The sequence below is a fragment of the Maylandia zebra genome, linkage group LG14, assembly GCF_041146795.1.
Source record: "Maylandia zebra isolate NMK-2024a linkage group LG14, Mzebra_GT3a, whole genome shotgun sequence".
NCBI classification, from domain to species: domain Eukaryota; kingdom Metazoa; phylum Chordata; class Actinopteri; order Cichliformes; family Cichlidae; genus Maylandia; species Maylandia zebra.
The window spans coordinates 4153435-4166253 of NC_135180.1; the positions used below are offsets into that span (position 1 = coordinate 4153435).

Sequence of the window (12819 nt, forward strand, 5' to 3'; positions counted from 1 at the left end):
TACTACCAAAGAAACAGTAGCACTGAGTTTTAAAATAACGATAAATTTACTGAAGACTTTACAAGATCAACGAGTTTCCGCCAGCATTAATCTCCTCAAACCTCCTTTGTGCACACTTTGGTTACATACACAGCCTGTTTCTTTTTTTTCTTTTTTCTTTTTTTCTTTTTTTACATTTTTCTTTTCTTTTCTTTTTTTTTAAATAAATAAATTGGTACAAATGGTTTTTGAAAAAGTACATTGAAATAATAGTTCGTTTTTTAAATATTTTTTCCCTATTCCATTTTTGGATTATCAGCTAAAGATGAGCCAAAATGGCAGGCTCCTCTGAGCATCATGAAACTAGCTGACAAGGCTTGTTGACACCTTTACTGTATTAAGCCATTATCCTCACAATCACTTATTAAAGGCAAAACACCGTGACAGCAGTCAAACAAAACAAACAGTGTCTGTTTTGATTCAGTCGACAGAGTCAGCGGCGTTGTTAAAATGAAAATGTCAACAGCTCAAGACAAAGAACAGCAAGAAGTGTTCTGGCACTGTGTACACCAGATGTGTGCAGATGAGTGCCAACTCCAAAACAGCAGGAGCAGCAGCTAAATTAATCAGCATTGCTTGTTCCAGGAAGAACAGCAGTGTTACTCGGAACTCGGGGAATCAAGGGTTTCACCTCTGTCAGAGCAGCAGCCTAAAGAGGGAAAAAGAAATGAAGAGTAGTTGCAGAAAGAAAGAGGAGCCAGATGTTTGCTTTTAGTAAATGTAAGTAAGACAGTTTAATTAATGTTATTTAACAAAAAAGGGACATCATATTTTTTAGGATTAACTAATAATTCATATAGATCAATATAATTGGGGGTTTTTTTTGCAACCAAAAGGAAAGAAAAGAATCTATATTTCTTACTATTGTCTAAAGACTTTAAATGCACTTAAAAAAAACTTTAGACCCTCTTATTATCTACAGTCTGAGAGCTTCCAAGAATGGAGATGCAGTTTTCCAGAGATATTAAAATCTGTACTCACATCTAGGTAACACATTTGCCCTATATTGTGCATATGCACAATATGAGATATATGCACAGTATGAGGTTGCCATTGTTCCCATAAATACAGATCGGTGGCAAAAGTGGCCAGTTTAGTTTCTGACAGATAATAAATACAAATTTTAACCAAAATAAACCTTTTATTTTCACATCTGCACTTACGAATAAAAAGGAACCTTTAAGTTTGACAGAAATAAGGACGTGATTTATACTGTGATATTCATGTTGACTGATCATGATCTCATGATGCAGCCATTCCTGATCATCAGGATTTGTGCACTCAATTCTCAATTAACAGGAAGTTAATGTGGTAAAAATGTAGCTTTTTTTATATCTGGTTCTAATCTCTGAAGGTTTTTCGGGGAGCCTTTTGGAGAAAGTAATAAGAAGTCCAGCACAAAAGTCCTGACAAGCTGCTATTCTTTATGACATTTTGACAGCAACAGCTGAAGATGGTCTAGTCTGAAATATTGTTTATTGACAAGTGTAATAATAGTGTACGTTTTGTGTCAAGTCTGAATTAGTTAATACATAGCACTGAGTAATTAGCAATAATTTTATCAAAATCTTCAAAAAGTCCAAATAATATCCCTGTCTTCATACATTCAAATCTTAATTTTATTACTGCAGAAAACTTTCCAGTTTTATTTGTTCTCAAATGTTGAATCAGTTATCAGAAGTGTTATTTGTTTTTGGTCAGTATAAAAATTATTGCAGCTTTACTGATTGATTGGTAAACTGCATTTATAGTGGGAATTTCTAGGGGCCAGTGACAGATTTTCCAGGACCCATCAGTTACTTAATAGTTGTATCCTCAGTCTCACAGGAGACATCAGGATTCTTAACCACCGTTATTCTTACATTTGTGTTCTTCTCTAATTAACATGCCAGAGGCTCCCATGCGGCCTGCTCGACTCCACCTCTCCTCTCCTGCAGTTATCTATAGTGTCTCCTGGCACCTCTCCGTGTCTTCATGCAGTCGTGTCCTTTACCTAATTATAACTGTAATTAATATCCTGCTCCCAGTGCTTTGCTCTCAGACAAGTATGCGCTCACTGGGCTAACAGGCCTGCAATAGAAAATGTTGCAAATATAGATTACGTATTAATGGGGTTGTTTTTTTTTCTTATTCTTAGAGGTGTATGAGTAATGAAGCTAAAAATGTAGAGCTTCACACCAAATGCACATGTGCAGCCATGGAGGAAATGGTAGGTCTGTACTTAGCCTGTGCATCAAGTGCTGCAGAGGTGCACCAGCATGCACTGCTTCCATTTTTCACCAGGAATATTTTGCTGCAAGTCTTCATCTGTGTATTTGAGTTTCATTCAGTTTTATTTACATAGCACCAAATCATAACAGCAGTCACCTCAAGCCGCTTTAGGTGAGTGAACAAGAAACACTCAGTGCATCATGGGAAGCCCCCAGCACCTACTGTAACGTAACTATACGCTTTCTCAAAACAGAAAGTTTTCTGCCTGAAGTTAAAACTAGCGTGGGTGTCTGTCTCATAGAAAACAAGCTGAGAACTGGTTCCACAGAAGTGGGGCCTGAAAGCTGTGGACTAGGGACCGCAAATAAGCTAGTAGTCTTTTGTGGTGATCGGGTACTCTGAGTTTATTAAGATAAGATGGGGATAAGTAGTAAATGCTTATCCTAGTTTTTCAGCATGACTTTGACGTAGGATGTTTCTCATTTTAGAGATACTGCACAAATGCAAAAGGCAGTCATACATGTTTGTGTAACATGCACGTGGAATGACCTATCGTGGTCAAAAATGAGTCCAGCTTTTGTCAGTGTTAATGCCAACCACACATCATGATGCTACAATTTTTAGGGCCAAGAACAAAACATCTTGTTTATTTGAATGTACAAGTAGGAAATTAGAAGTCATCTAGATCTTTGGCTTTAAGCCATTCCTGCAGTATAACTAATTAATGTGTGTCATCTGGCTGCATGGATAAAGTTGAGTATCAATGCAATGAAAATGTATGGTATGCTTTCAAATGCCTAAGGAAAGCATGTATACTGTATCCAAAATCTTGTGGAAGTCCATAATTAATTTAATTTAATTATGTGCCTTAAATCAAAGACAGATTTATTGGTGAGAATGAACATTGTTTGCCTTCCAGTTTGTATTTTGTCCTATCTGTTTATGCTCTCTCTACACTCCACTCTTCTACTATATGGACAGAAGTATCAGGCCACACTTCATCTTTGAATCTGGGTGTTTCAGAATCATTGCAACAGGTGTAAAAAAAAAACAAAAAAAAAAACATAGCTATACATTCTGCCTTTGTAAACATTTGTGAAAGAATAGTTTGTTTTAAAGAACTCACCAAGCATGTTCCTGTAATAGGTGGACACAGAGGCTGAGTTTCTCAGAGGTAGAGATGGTCACAGATTTCCCAACCTGCAAAAGCTGCATCTATAAATTGTACAAACAATTTCAGAAAAATGTTCCTCAATGTACGATTGTGAAACTCACTGGAATGGAACTCACTAGATGGGCTCAGGAACACTTCCAGAAATTACTGTCTATGAACAGAGTTCAGCAAGTGTCATTAAAAACTAAAGCCTTTCTAGTGGCATGCAAGACTTTGACCATAAAGTAGATGCTAATTAATGACCTTCCAATATTAAGTAGAGATGGCACGATACCACTTTTTTATGTCCGATACCGATATCATAAATTTGGATATCTGCCGATACTGATATGAATCCGATATAGTGTTTTTTAATCAACAAAACTGTTTTTTAAATATCTTGCTGCATTTTGTATAAGTTCATACTCAAGTTTAAAACAACAACTACACTAAAGCTATTCTGTTATACCTGTATGCAAAAAAAAAAATTTCATAGTTCAGCAATACTGATCAATCTAATAAACTTAAACCTGCACCATCCTCCCTATTCTGGTATTTTAAAGAGTACTTAGCATAAATATTAAGCAACCTAACTAATAGGGTTCCAACTCCCAGCAACAACAAAAATAAATAAATAAAAAATAGGGAACCACCCCTCACGCGCCACCTCATGATGCTTAATCGACGTAATCAACCTTAATTTGATGCAGTGTGAAAAAAATGCACAGAAATCAATTATTTTTCAAGAAATATTAAATAGATCAGAATCAGAATCCTTTATTGATCCCTGGGGGAAATTATTTAACATTCAACATCTTTCTTCAACAAAATTGCAGACTGCACAGATGGTACCTTCCCAAAGTAAAAAGTACTATAGCTTACTAGGGTATATATATTAGACTTAATAGTCACTATATACAGTAATTGACTTCTATTCATTTTACATCAAATTAAAACTTTGGGTGTCAGATAATTATTTATTAAAAGCTCGACATTTTAAATGAGAATAAGAAAGAAAAGTATGTCTTTGTGCCCCCTTTTCCCTGTTCATGCCCTATCGGCCCCCCTGGCTAAACTTTGCTAGATCCGCCCCTGCACAGTTACCAGCGTCAGCTACGTAGAAAAAGATCCTGGAGTAGAAAGTAATATTAAATACATTCTAACAACAGCTGATCAAGCTTAAACGTGCTGCTGTTGTTCAGCCGCTGGTTTCCTCTTTCTGGTGCAAAGTGGGCCAAAAACAAACAAGAGAGACGGACTCGCGACAGAAAAGCCGATCAGCTGATCATTAAGCAGTTTCATGATTGAAGTAGCAGCAGGAGAGAGAGGCAGTCGCTTGTTAAGCTTAACGCAGGAATGCTTTACAAACATTCAGAGATGGACTTACACACTTGCTTTACTTCTCTCGGGGATAACTTTGTCGGAGATGAAATGCCGGGTTGCTAGCGAAGCTCCAAATGCTATCCAGACCACCGACAGGTCCCGCATGCCACAGCCGCTCTATCACGTGATGCATACTGCTCCGACGTGCTAACGTTCTGAGGTGAGTTACGGCGCGTTGCAAGTTTTGTGAGGTGCTTTCGTGATATTTAATGGATCGGATTACATTTTTTATTTTTCTCCGATATCCGATCCAGTAATTTAGGTCAGTATCGGACCGATACCGATACGTAATATCGGATCGGTCCATCTCTAATATTAAGTCAAAAATGTATTAACCTGATAGTTTTCTAGAGGAAACTCCAAAAATGTTAGCCTCACAGTAGCACTGAATAAAAATCTATTAGATCACCAAGGCTAGTGGGATTCATCAGTGGTCCTGCTTGTTGCTACCAAGTTACAAGGGGAGCCATCCGATGATTAAATTATTTAAATACAGACCCAAATAGTGGGCTGAATTACTGTAGTGGCCTCATTGGTTTTGTTTTTTATTCTTTCAGTAAAATTGATAACATGTTTTCAGAGAAAATACAATTTTCCAATTGCAATCATAACTAGTGATCATAACTAATGCTACTAATTGTTAATTATTAAGTGTACTGGATGTGCTCAGTCTCCATCCTTCCACTCACAAAGTTCATATTTTGAGGAAGTTCACATGCTTTAATCGTAACACAGAAACATGTGTTTCCTTCTGTTCTCTCCTTCACTTCATGCATTCATCATTAATGCGTGACATAAGTACTTTCAAGCAAGTACTGAGAACGGTTGCCATGGCTACAATATCATCCTGTAGGCTTGGCCTAAGTTTTCCATTCTCCTTCTCTGGCAAGATGAAAATTCACAGGTCCAAACTGTCAAAGGCAGCTTTTTATGACTTCAAAGCCAGACAGAATCCACAGGAGCCTTGAGACCTTTGTCAGATGGCACTGTGCTGCATTCTTCAAGCCCCGTTGATATTCACAATTTCCTTCTCAGACCCTAAAAACAATGAATCGTGACGCCTCATTTTAAAAATAGTATTTCTCTCATCTTACTCCTGAGCTAAGGCACATGAAGCCATTACGCCAAGAAAGGACAACTCTCCCCTAATTTAGTATTTGGTGTTGTTCACTAAAGTGAGTATATTCTCAGTGACAGGAGTTGCAACAGCTTTGCTTTTCTTTTATGTGTTCACTCATGTGAATCTCAAACCCAGCGCCTTATTCAGACAAAGCCCAAGAAATACAGGCTATTTTTATTCTAACTGCAAGGTGCCTGGCTTTGGTTCACATGAAGACATCAATTGATCTGACACAGCTTGATGACCTATGTTTGTGCTTTGCTCACTATGAAGGCTTCTTTATTTTTCCAGGTCATGGCTTCAAGTTTGGACCAATCATTGGCAAGCTTCTGTGCGAACTCAGCCTGGGAGAAGTGCCCTCCTATGACCTTTCACCTTTCCACATAAGACGCTTCCAGTCAAAGAGGAACTCAGCTTTATAGATCTGCAACACAGCGAGTGTTTTATAATAATAACAGCTAAATTATAATTTTAGTAAATTCATTTAATCACTACGTTTAAATTCTATGATTGTATTCTTTGTAAGTTTTGTTTTTTTTGGCACTAGGTGTAATCAAATGCTTTCAAGCATAATGAATATGTGTGCTGTTATCCATGTAACTAGGCTATAGGCTTTCTCTCATGATCTGATTTCTAACTAATATTTTGTGATTTCCATAATTACTATACAAACATTATAGATGGGCTCTATCAATCCACTGATCTGAAGCTCCTGAGTTGATTTGCACAAAGTAGTGCTTGTAGAAAGTTTACGAGATGTGATGAGGCTCATGTTTATGGTAGCATTACTGCGCATGTGTAATTCTGTCTGTAAACACGATAGCATGGAAAGTTTTGAATGACTTCTGATAAAACTTTCGCTCCTTTCCAGTCCAGTTCTTGTGTCTGACCATGTTCAGAGGATTTGTTTGTTTGTTTCTTACGCTACTAACAGACCTAAATGTGAATCAAGCAAAAAAGGCACCTGACTCATGACAGGAATCAGGGTTGTGTCTGCATATAACAGACAACTTGACCAAGAACCCATTTGAAATTGTGTATTTAGGCACTTTGTTATCAGCAGTCTGTCACAAAAACACTGTTCCCATTTCTTTAGTTGAATCTACAAGAAAATGTCAGAACTGTTTGACAGGCATAAACTGTGTTCTTTTTTACTAAAGAGTTGTTAGCTAAAAACACGGCACATCTTTGCATGGTGTGCAAGATATCCCAAAAAGTTTGAGGGAACTTGACAAACTGAGGACAAAAGATGTGGCAGGCCTAAAACACTATGGCAGATGATTGGTGAAAGTCATGTTCCTAATGAATGGGGGGGAAATCCAGCAAAGACCTGACACAGGACCTGAGGGTGTTGTGAAAAATAAAATTGAGTGTTGAAGCCAAACTGTTTTTTCTGAGATTTATTAAAAGAAACCTTTGCAAAGGAGTCAGCACAGACGGTCTTCACACCAGCACGAACAAAGAAGCAAACTGGGAGAAGAGGCCCAGTTCAAATGGAGGGAGTCAGTAGTAAGGTAAGTAACAGTGAGTGAGCCATCTGTAAAACACAGTGGAGGCTTTGGCATGGTTGCATTTTAGCCATTGTTGTTGGTGATCTTACAGAAAAGTATTCTAAGTCATTGGATCTATTGTCCAATGTGGCTTGGAAAGCATCTGATTGGGAATAACTTCATTTTTCAGCTTGACAGTGATCCCAAACAGAACAAAAGGTTCTTGTTACTTAAAACATTGGATAAAGAGCGAGGGGGGGGGAACTGTTTTTCTTGGTTTCGGCTCTGACTGAAAAGTCCTAATAGCTCTGATTCTGTCAGTCGGTTGGTATGAAGAGCTCAGCTGGAGCTGAGGTGGGGGACACATTTTGGCCGTCCAATCATGTTGCTGACATCCAGTGACCACCCACCCACAGACTTACAAGAGTTAACAAACACAAAGGTTAAACTTTAAAATCATTTCATTACATTCACTTTGTTATTCTTAACACAGAGAATTCACATTGAAACATTCAGTCAGACATGGATAGAATTCATTGCATGTTTTACTCAGTTTATGTAATTCTGCTTCAGTTATATTTATCTTTAGCACATTTTCACATGAACATTTTTTGGGACATAATCCATCTTAATTTAAATAGAGAGGAATACTTTTATCTTTTACAATGTTTGTCAGTCATCTTTTTAAATGTATTTTATGAAACATCTTTTATTAATTCATTCATTCTGTAAGTCATTCTGTGAGACTAGTGGCTACAGTGTGTCGCGCTCACCCCCATCCTGCACCACACACACCAGGGTCAGACTCTGTAAAGGTTTTCAATGGGGGGCTGTTATCACTGTTGTTTTATTTTCTGGTCAAACAACACAACGCAACACTGTAATCCCACATTGTTGAGCTATTGTAAATTCAACAATTAATGACATATTCATTATATGTATGCGTGTATACATGGATGGGTGGATGGATGGATGATGCATCAGTGACCCACCCTCCCTGGATTTCCATCATTTTATCAACTATCCATCCATCCATCCATCCATCTTCATCCGCTTCGTCCGGGGCCGGGTCGCGGGGGCAGCAGCCTAAGCAAAGAGGCCCAGACCTCCCTTTCCCCAGCCACCTCCTCCAGCTTATCCGGGGGAATACCAAGGCGTTCCCAGGCCAGCCGAGAGATATAATCTCTCCAGCGTGTCCTGGGTCTGCCCCGGGGCCTCCTCCCGGTGGGACATGCCTGGAACACCTCACCCAGGAGGCGCCCAGGGGGCATCCTTGTCAGATGCCCGAACCACCTCAGGTGGCTCCTTTCGATGTAGCGGCTCTACTCTGAGCCCCTCCCGGATGGCTGAACTTCTCACCCTATCTCTAAGGGAGAGGCCAGCCACCCTTCGGAGGAAGCTCATTTCTGTCGCTTGTATCCGCGATCTCGTTCTTTCGGTCACTACCCACAGCTCGTGGCCATAGGTGAGGGTAGGGACGTAGATCGACCGGTAAATTGAGAGCTTCGCTTTTACACTCAGCTCCCTCTTCACCACGACGGACCGGTGCAGCTGCATTACTGCAGCTGCAGCCCCAATCCGTCTGTCGATCTCCGGCTCCCTTCTCCCATCACTCGCGAACAAGACCCCGAGATACTTGAACTCCTCCACTTGGGGCAGGAACTCATCCCCGACCTGGAGTGGGCACTCCACCCTTTTCCGGCTGAGAACCATTGCCTCAGATTTGGAGGTGCTGATCCTCATTCCCGCTGCTTCACACTCGGCTGCGAACCGTTCCAGTGCGAGCTGGAGGCCCTCACCCAATGAAGCCAACAGAACCACATCATCTGCAAAAATCAGAGATGAGATTCTGAGGCCACCAAAGCGAAAGCCCTCCGCCACTTGGCTGCGCCTAGAAATCCTGTCCATAAAAATTATGAACAGAACCGGAGACAAAGGGCAGCCCTGGCGGAGCCCATCACCCACCAGGAACGAGTCCGACTTATTGCCGGCAATGCGAACCAAGCTCTTGCAACGGTTGTATAGGGATCGAATGGCCCGTAGCAATGGGCCAGACACCCCATATTCCCGCAACACCTCCCACAGGACACCCCGAGGGACACGGTCGAATGCCTTCTCCAAGTCCACAAAACACATGTACACTGGTTGGGCAAACTCCCATGCACCCTCAAGTATCCTGGAGAGGATAAAGAGCTGGTCCAGTGTTCCGCGACCAGGACGAAAACCGCATTGTTCCTCCTGTATCCGAGGTTCGACTAACGGACGAACTCTCCTTTCCAGCACCCTGGCATAGACTTTCCCAGGGAGGCTGAGGAGTGTGATCCCCCTGTAGTTGGAACACACCCTCCGGTCCCCTTTCTTAAAGATGGGGACCACCACCCCGGTCTGCCAGTCCACAGGTACTGCCCCTGATCTCCACGCAACATTGCAGAGGCGTGTCAACCAGGACAGCCCTACAACGTCCAGAGCCTTCAGGAACTTTTATCAACTAAATGGTGTTAAAAAAGACATCAGCCACTGAGCAATCTGTCTGTGTGAAGCTAGCTGCGTGCTTAGAGCTGCGTGCTTAGAGCTGCGTGCTTAGAGCTGCGTGCTTAGAGCTGCGTGCTTAGAGCTGCGTGCTTAGAGCTGCGTGCTTAGAGCTGCGTGCTTAGAGCTGCGTGCTTAGGCTATGGAGGTGGACTATTGCCTAGCTCCATTTCCCCATGTACTAGTAAACATTTTAATCACTAATCAGAGGCCCTGTTACAATGGATGCCATCCAAGGCCATCAGTGGGAATGGGAAAATTATGCAGTGAAACGACAGAGATCACTGAGCCATTTGCTCCCTTGCCTCTAAGTGACTGCAAATGGGAGCAAAGAGACATTATACAAATGCAAGAATTAGAATTACATTAAACATGCAAATGCAAATATTTAACTACGAATAACCATCAACTGAAACATTGCTTACAGAACAATATCTAGCTCGTAAAATTACATCTTACTGTTGTATATGAAGAGTATTCATGGCTCCCCTAATATAACTCTGGCACCTTTTAAGGTCCTGAATAAGTAATGCCTCGTGGTTCACCTATGGCATTACTTATTATGCACACAAGGCTCTGTCCAGAGACTCGTGTGTCAGTATAACTACCAATAATGATTCATATAAGCAAGCAAAAACTTAAAGCTGTGTAATTTTATCAGCAACTCTACAGAACATTTTACCATTCATCCTGTAAATGTTTTTAGTGGTGAAAGCACTGATATACACAATGAACAGTACCTACACAGCAAGGAAAGTGCTTTGTCCTGTTTTCTGTCCAGTTGTCCTGTATGCAGGGTAAAAGTGAAGAAAAAGGATCAAGTCATCAGAAATATTCATGATATACTAAAAAACACACACAATTTATCTTCTAAAAATAACTTTTGAATTATTTAAATGTAATTATTAAGTCCCATGTACCAACAACCAACCAGAGCAGATACTGCTCTGTTTTTTATTTTGAGGACCAAAATATGCTCTCAAATAGATGAAAATCTGCATATGTTGATGGATTTCAAACAGGGAGGGTAAAAATGGCACCATAGCTCCACTGTTCCACCATCTGGCACAAATGTGTAACACCCCAAACCCCAAAACAATAACCAAACTCAAAAGGACCTCTGCCATTTTGATTTTAAAAAGACTTTATTGTGATTTTCAGACAGCGTACTTCTTCAGATTTCTTCTAGGGATCAAAAGGAAAACTTCATATTTGGTCTGTCTCAGCTACAGACTTTGGTGACGCTAGTACAAAGTGTAAAGCTGTTGACTTTTCATTGTGGGGCATGTTCAATCAGTCATCATAAAGCTGTAATTTTCTGTCATTCACACGTACATTGTTCAATCTTGCCAAACTTCTGATGAATAATAAGGTCCAACTTGTGACAACAGTCACAATATATACCAAGACTATAAGCCAATAGAAATATTTGGAGTGTAACCTGGTAGAAACATGCAGCGTCATGTTTTATGCTTTCGTGTACTACTCCTCGCAGGTTGACTGGATTCATCTTAAACATGGTCTGAACTTTTGACCCTGATGCTTTTTATGAAAACATCCTGTCGGCATGGCAACTCACCAAGAAACAGGAAGTATTTAAGGGGACAAAAAAGTTTAAAAGTGAGAAACTTGGCACACACCTCCAAAGTGATGAAGGCTTTTGTGTTGTCTTGGTCTTATTAGTGTCTGTGCTGACACCCAATAACATGTACCAATGAAGCAACAACAGTGTTACATTTGAACTAGATGTGCGAAATTTGACTTTTGGCATTCTTTAATATCTCAAGATGTACAAAAATGTCTCCTGGAGTGACATTCAAGAGCATGTCAGCTATTTTGACTTAATAGATGAGTTTTCAATATTTTTTTGCAGATATGGGCTTCCTGAGTTAATTTTCACTCAATATGTTTAAAATGTTAACTTTGTTAATATCAACCAGAATGTAGAGGACCAGACAGAAGTACCATTTCTTTAAAAAACGATTTCCCAGAAGGGAGTGAGCCAGCAGAACTCAGTTTCCACTCGCTGCTGTGAGACTGGAAAGCTAGAAGAGACATGCAGACACTGAGCCACTGAGAGTGACAGCAGCAGTATTTTCCACTTGGCCAAGCTTACTGCAAGTGTCACGTCAGTTTGTCTCTCTCACTGTGGTGAGAAGATGCTGTCATGATGGTTTCAGGCCAATGCAAGCATAAGTGATCATAACGGATATTTCTGCGAAATGCAAAGAGAGTAGTTGTGATGATGAATATTTACAGGCCAACCTGACGGAGTGTTTTCGGCAGGACATCTACACTATAGGAGTTAAATAAGAAATCCCAGAGAGACAATGGACCCAGCTATCACTATGAGTGCACTTTGCAATGCAGCATATGCATAAAAGACTTGTAAATTGGATAGATGGCATAGGAGATAGCTGAGCTCCATTAAGTGTGTTAGTTCAAGGAAACCATGTTTGCTTTGTCTCAAAGGTTAAAGCAGCTGCATTTAATAGGACAGGGTTCAATGCTCTATCCCAACATGACTGCAATTGCTAACAAAATTATGACCTTCAAGAACTTTAACCCCACAAGGGGTTAAATACCTGGGACTCTCCATCAGTTGTTTTAAAACGTTTCATCTTCTCAGATGAAAGGTGAAACATCTTCACAAACTAAAAAGAAGAGCAGCTGCCTTCTTGTGAAGCACTCAAGACTTTTAAAATGGACTGGTTCTTATGGAGTACTTCTCTACTTGAGCACTTTATACAACATGCATCATTCACCTGTTCATGCAAGCACCTCTTTCTACTCTGTTTTATATTTAGCATTCACAATCAAATTAACACAGCACAGAGCAACTTGGTTTTCAGTGTCTTGCCCAAGGATACTTTGGCATGCAGACAAGAATCAAA

General features: G+C 40.2%; 1 protein-coding gene across 1 annotated transcript in view; it reads left to right on the top strand.

Annotated features, from left to right (window-relative positions):
* Positions 1-6776, top strand: part of pipox (pipecolic acid oxidase) — a 31950-nt gene extending 25174 nt beyond the window's left edge. The window contains exon 8 of the mRNA XM_004572783.4: positions 6198-6776. Coding sequence (XP_004572840.2) covers positions 6198-6328 — 131 coding nt within the window. The 3' untranslated portion in view covers positions 6329-6776. The remainder of the gene's footprint in view (positions 1-6197) is intronic.
* Positions 6777-12819: the final 6043 nt, after the last annotated feature.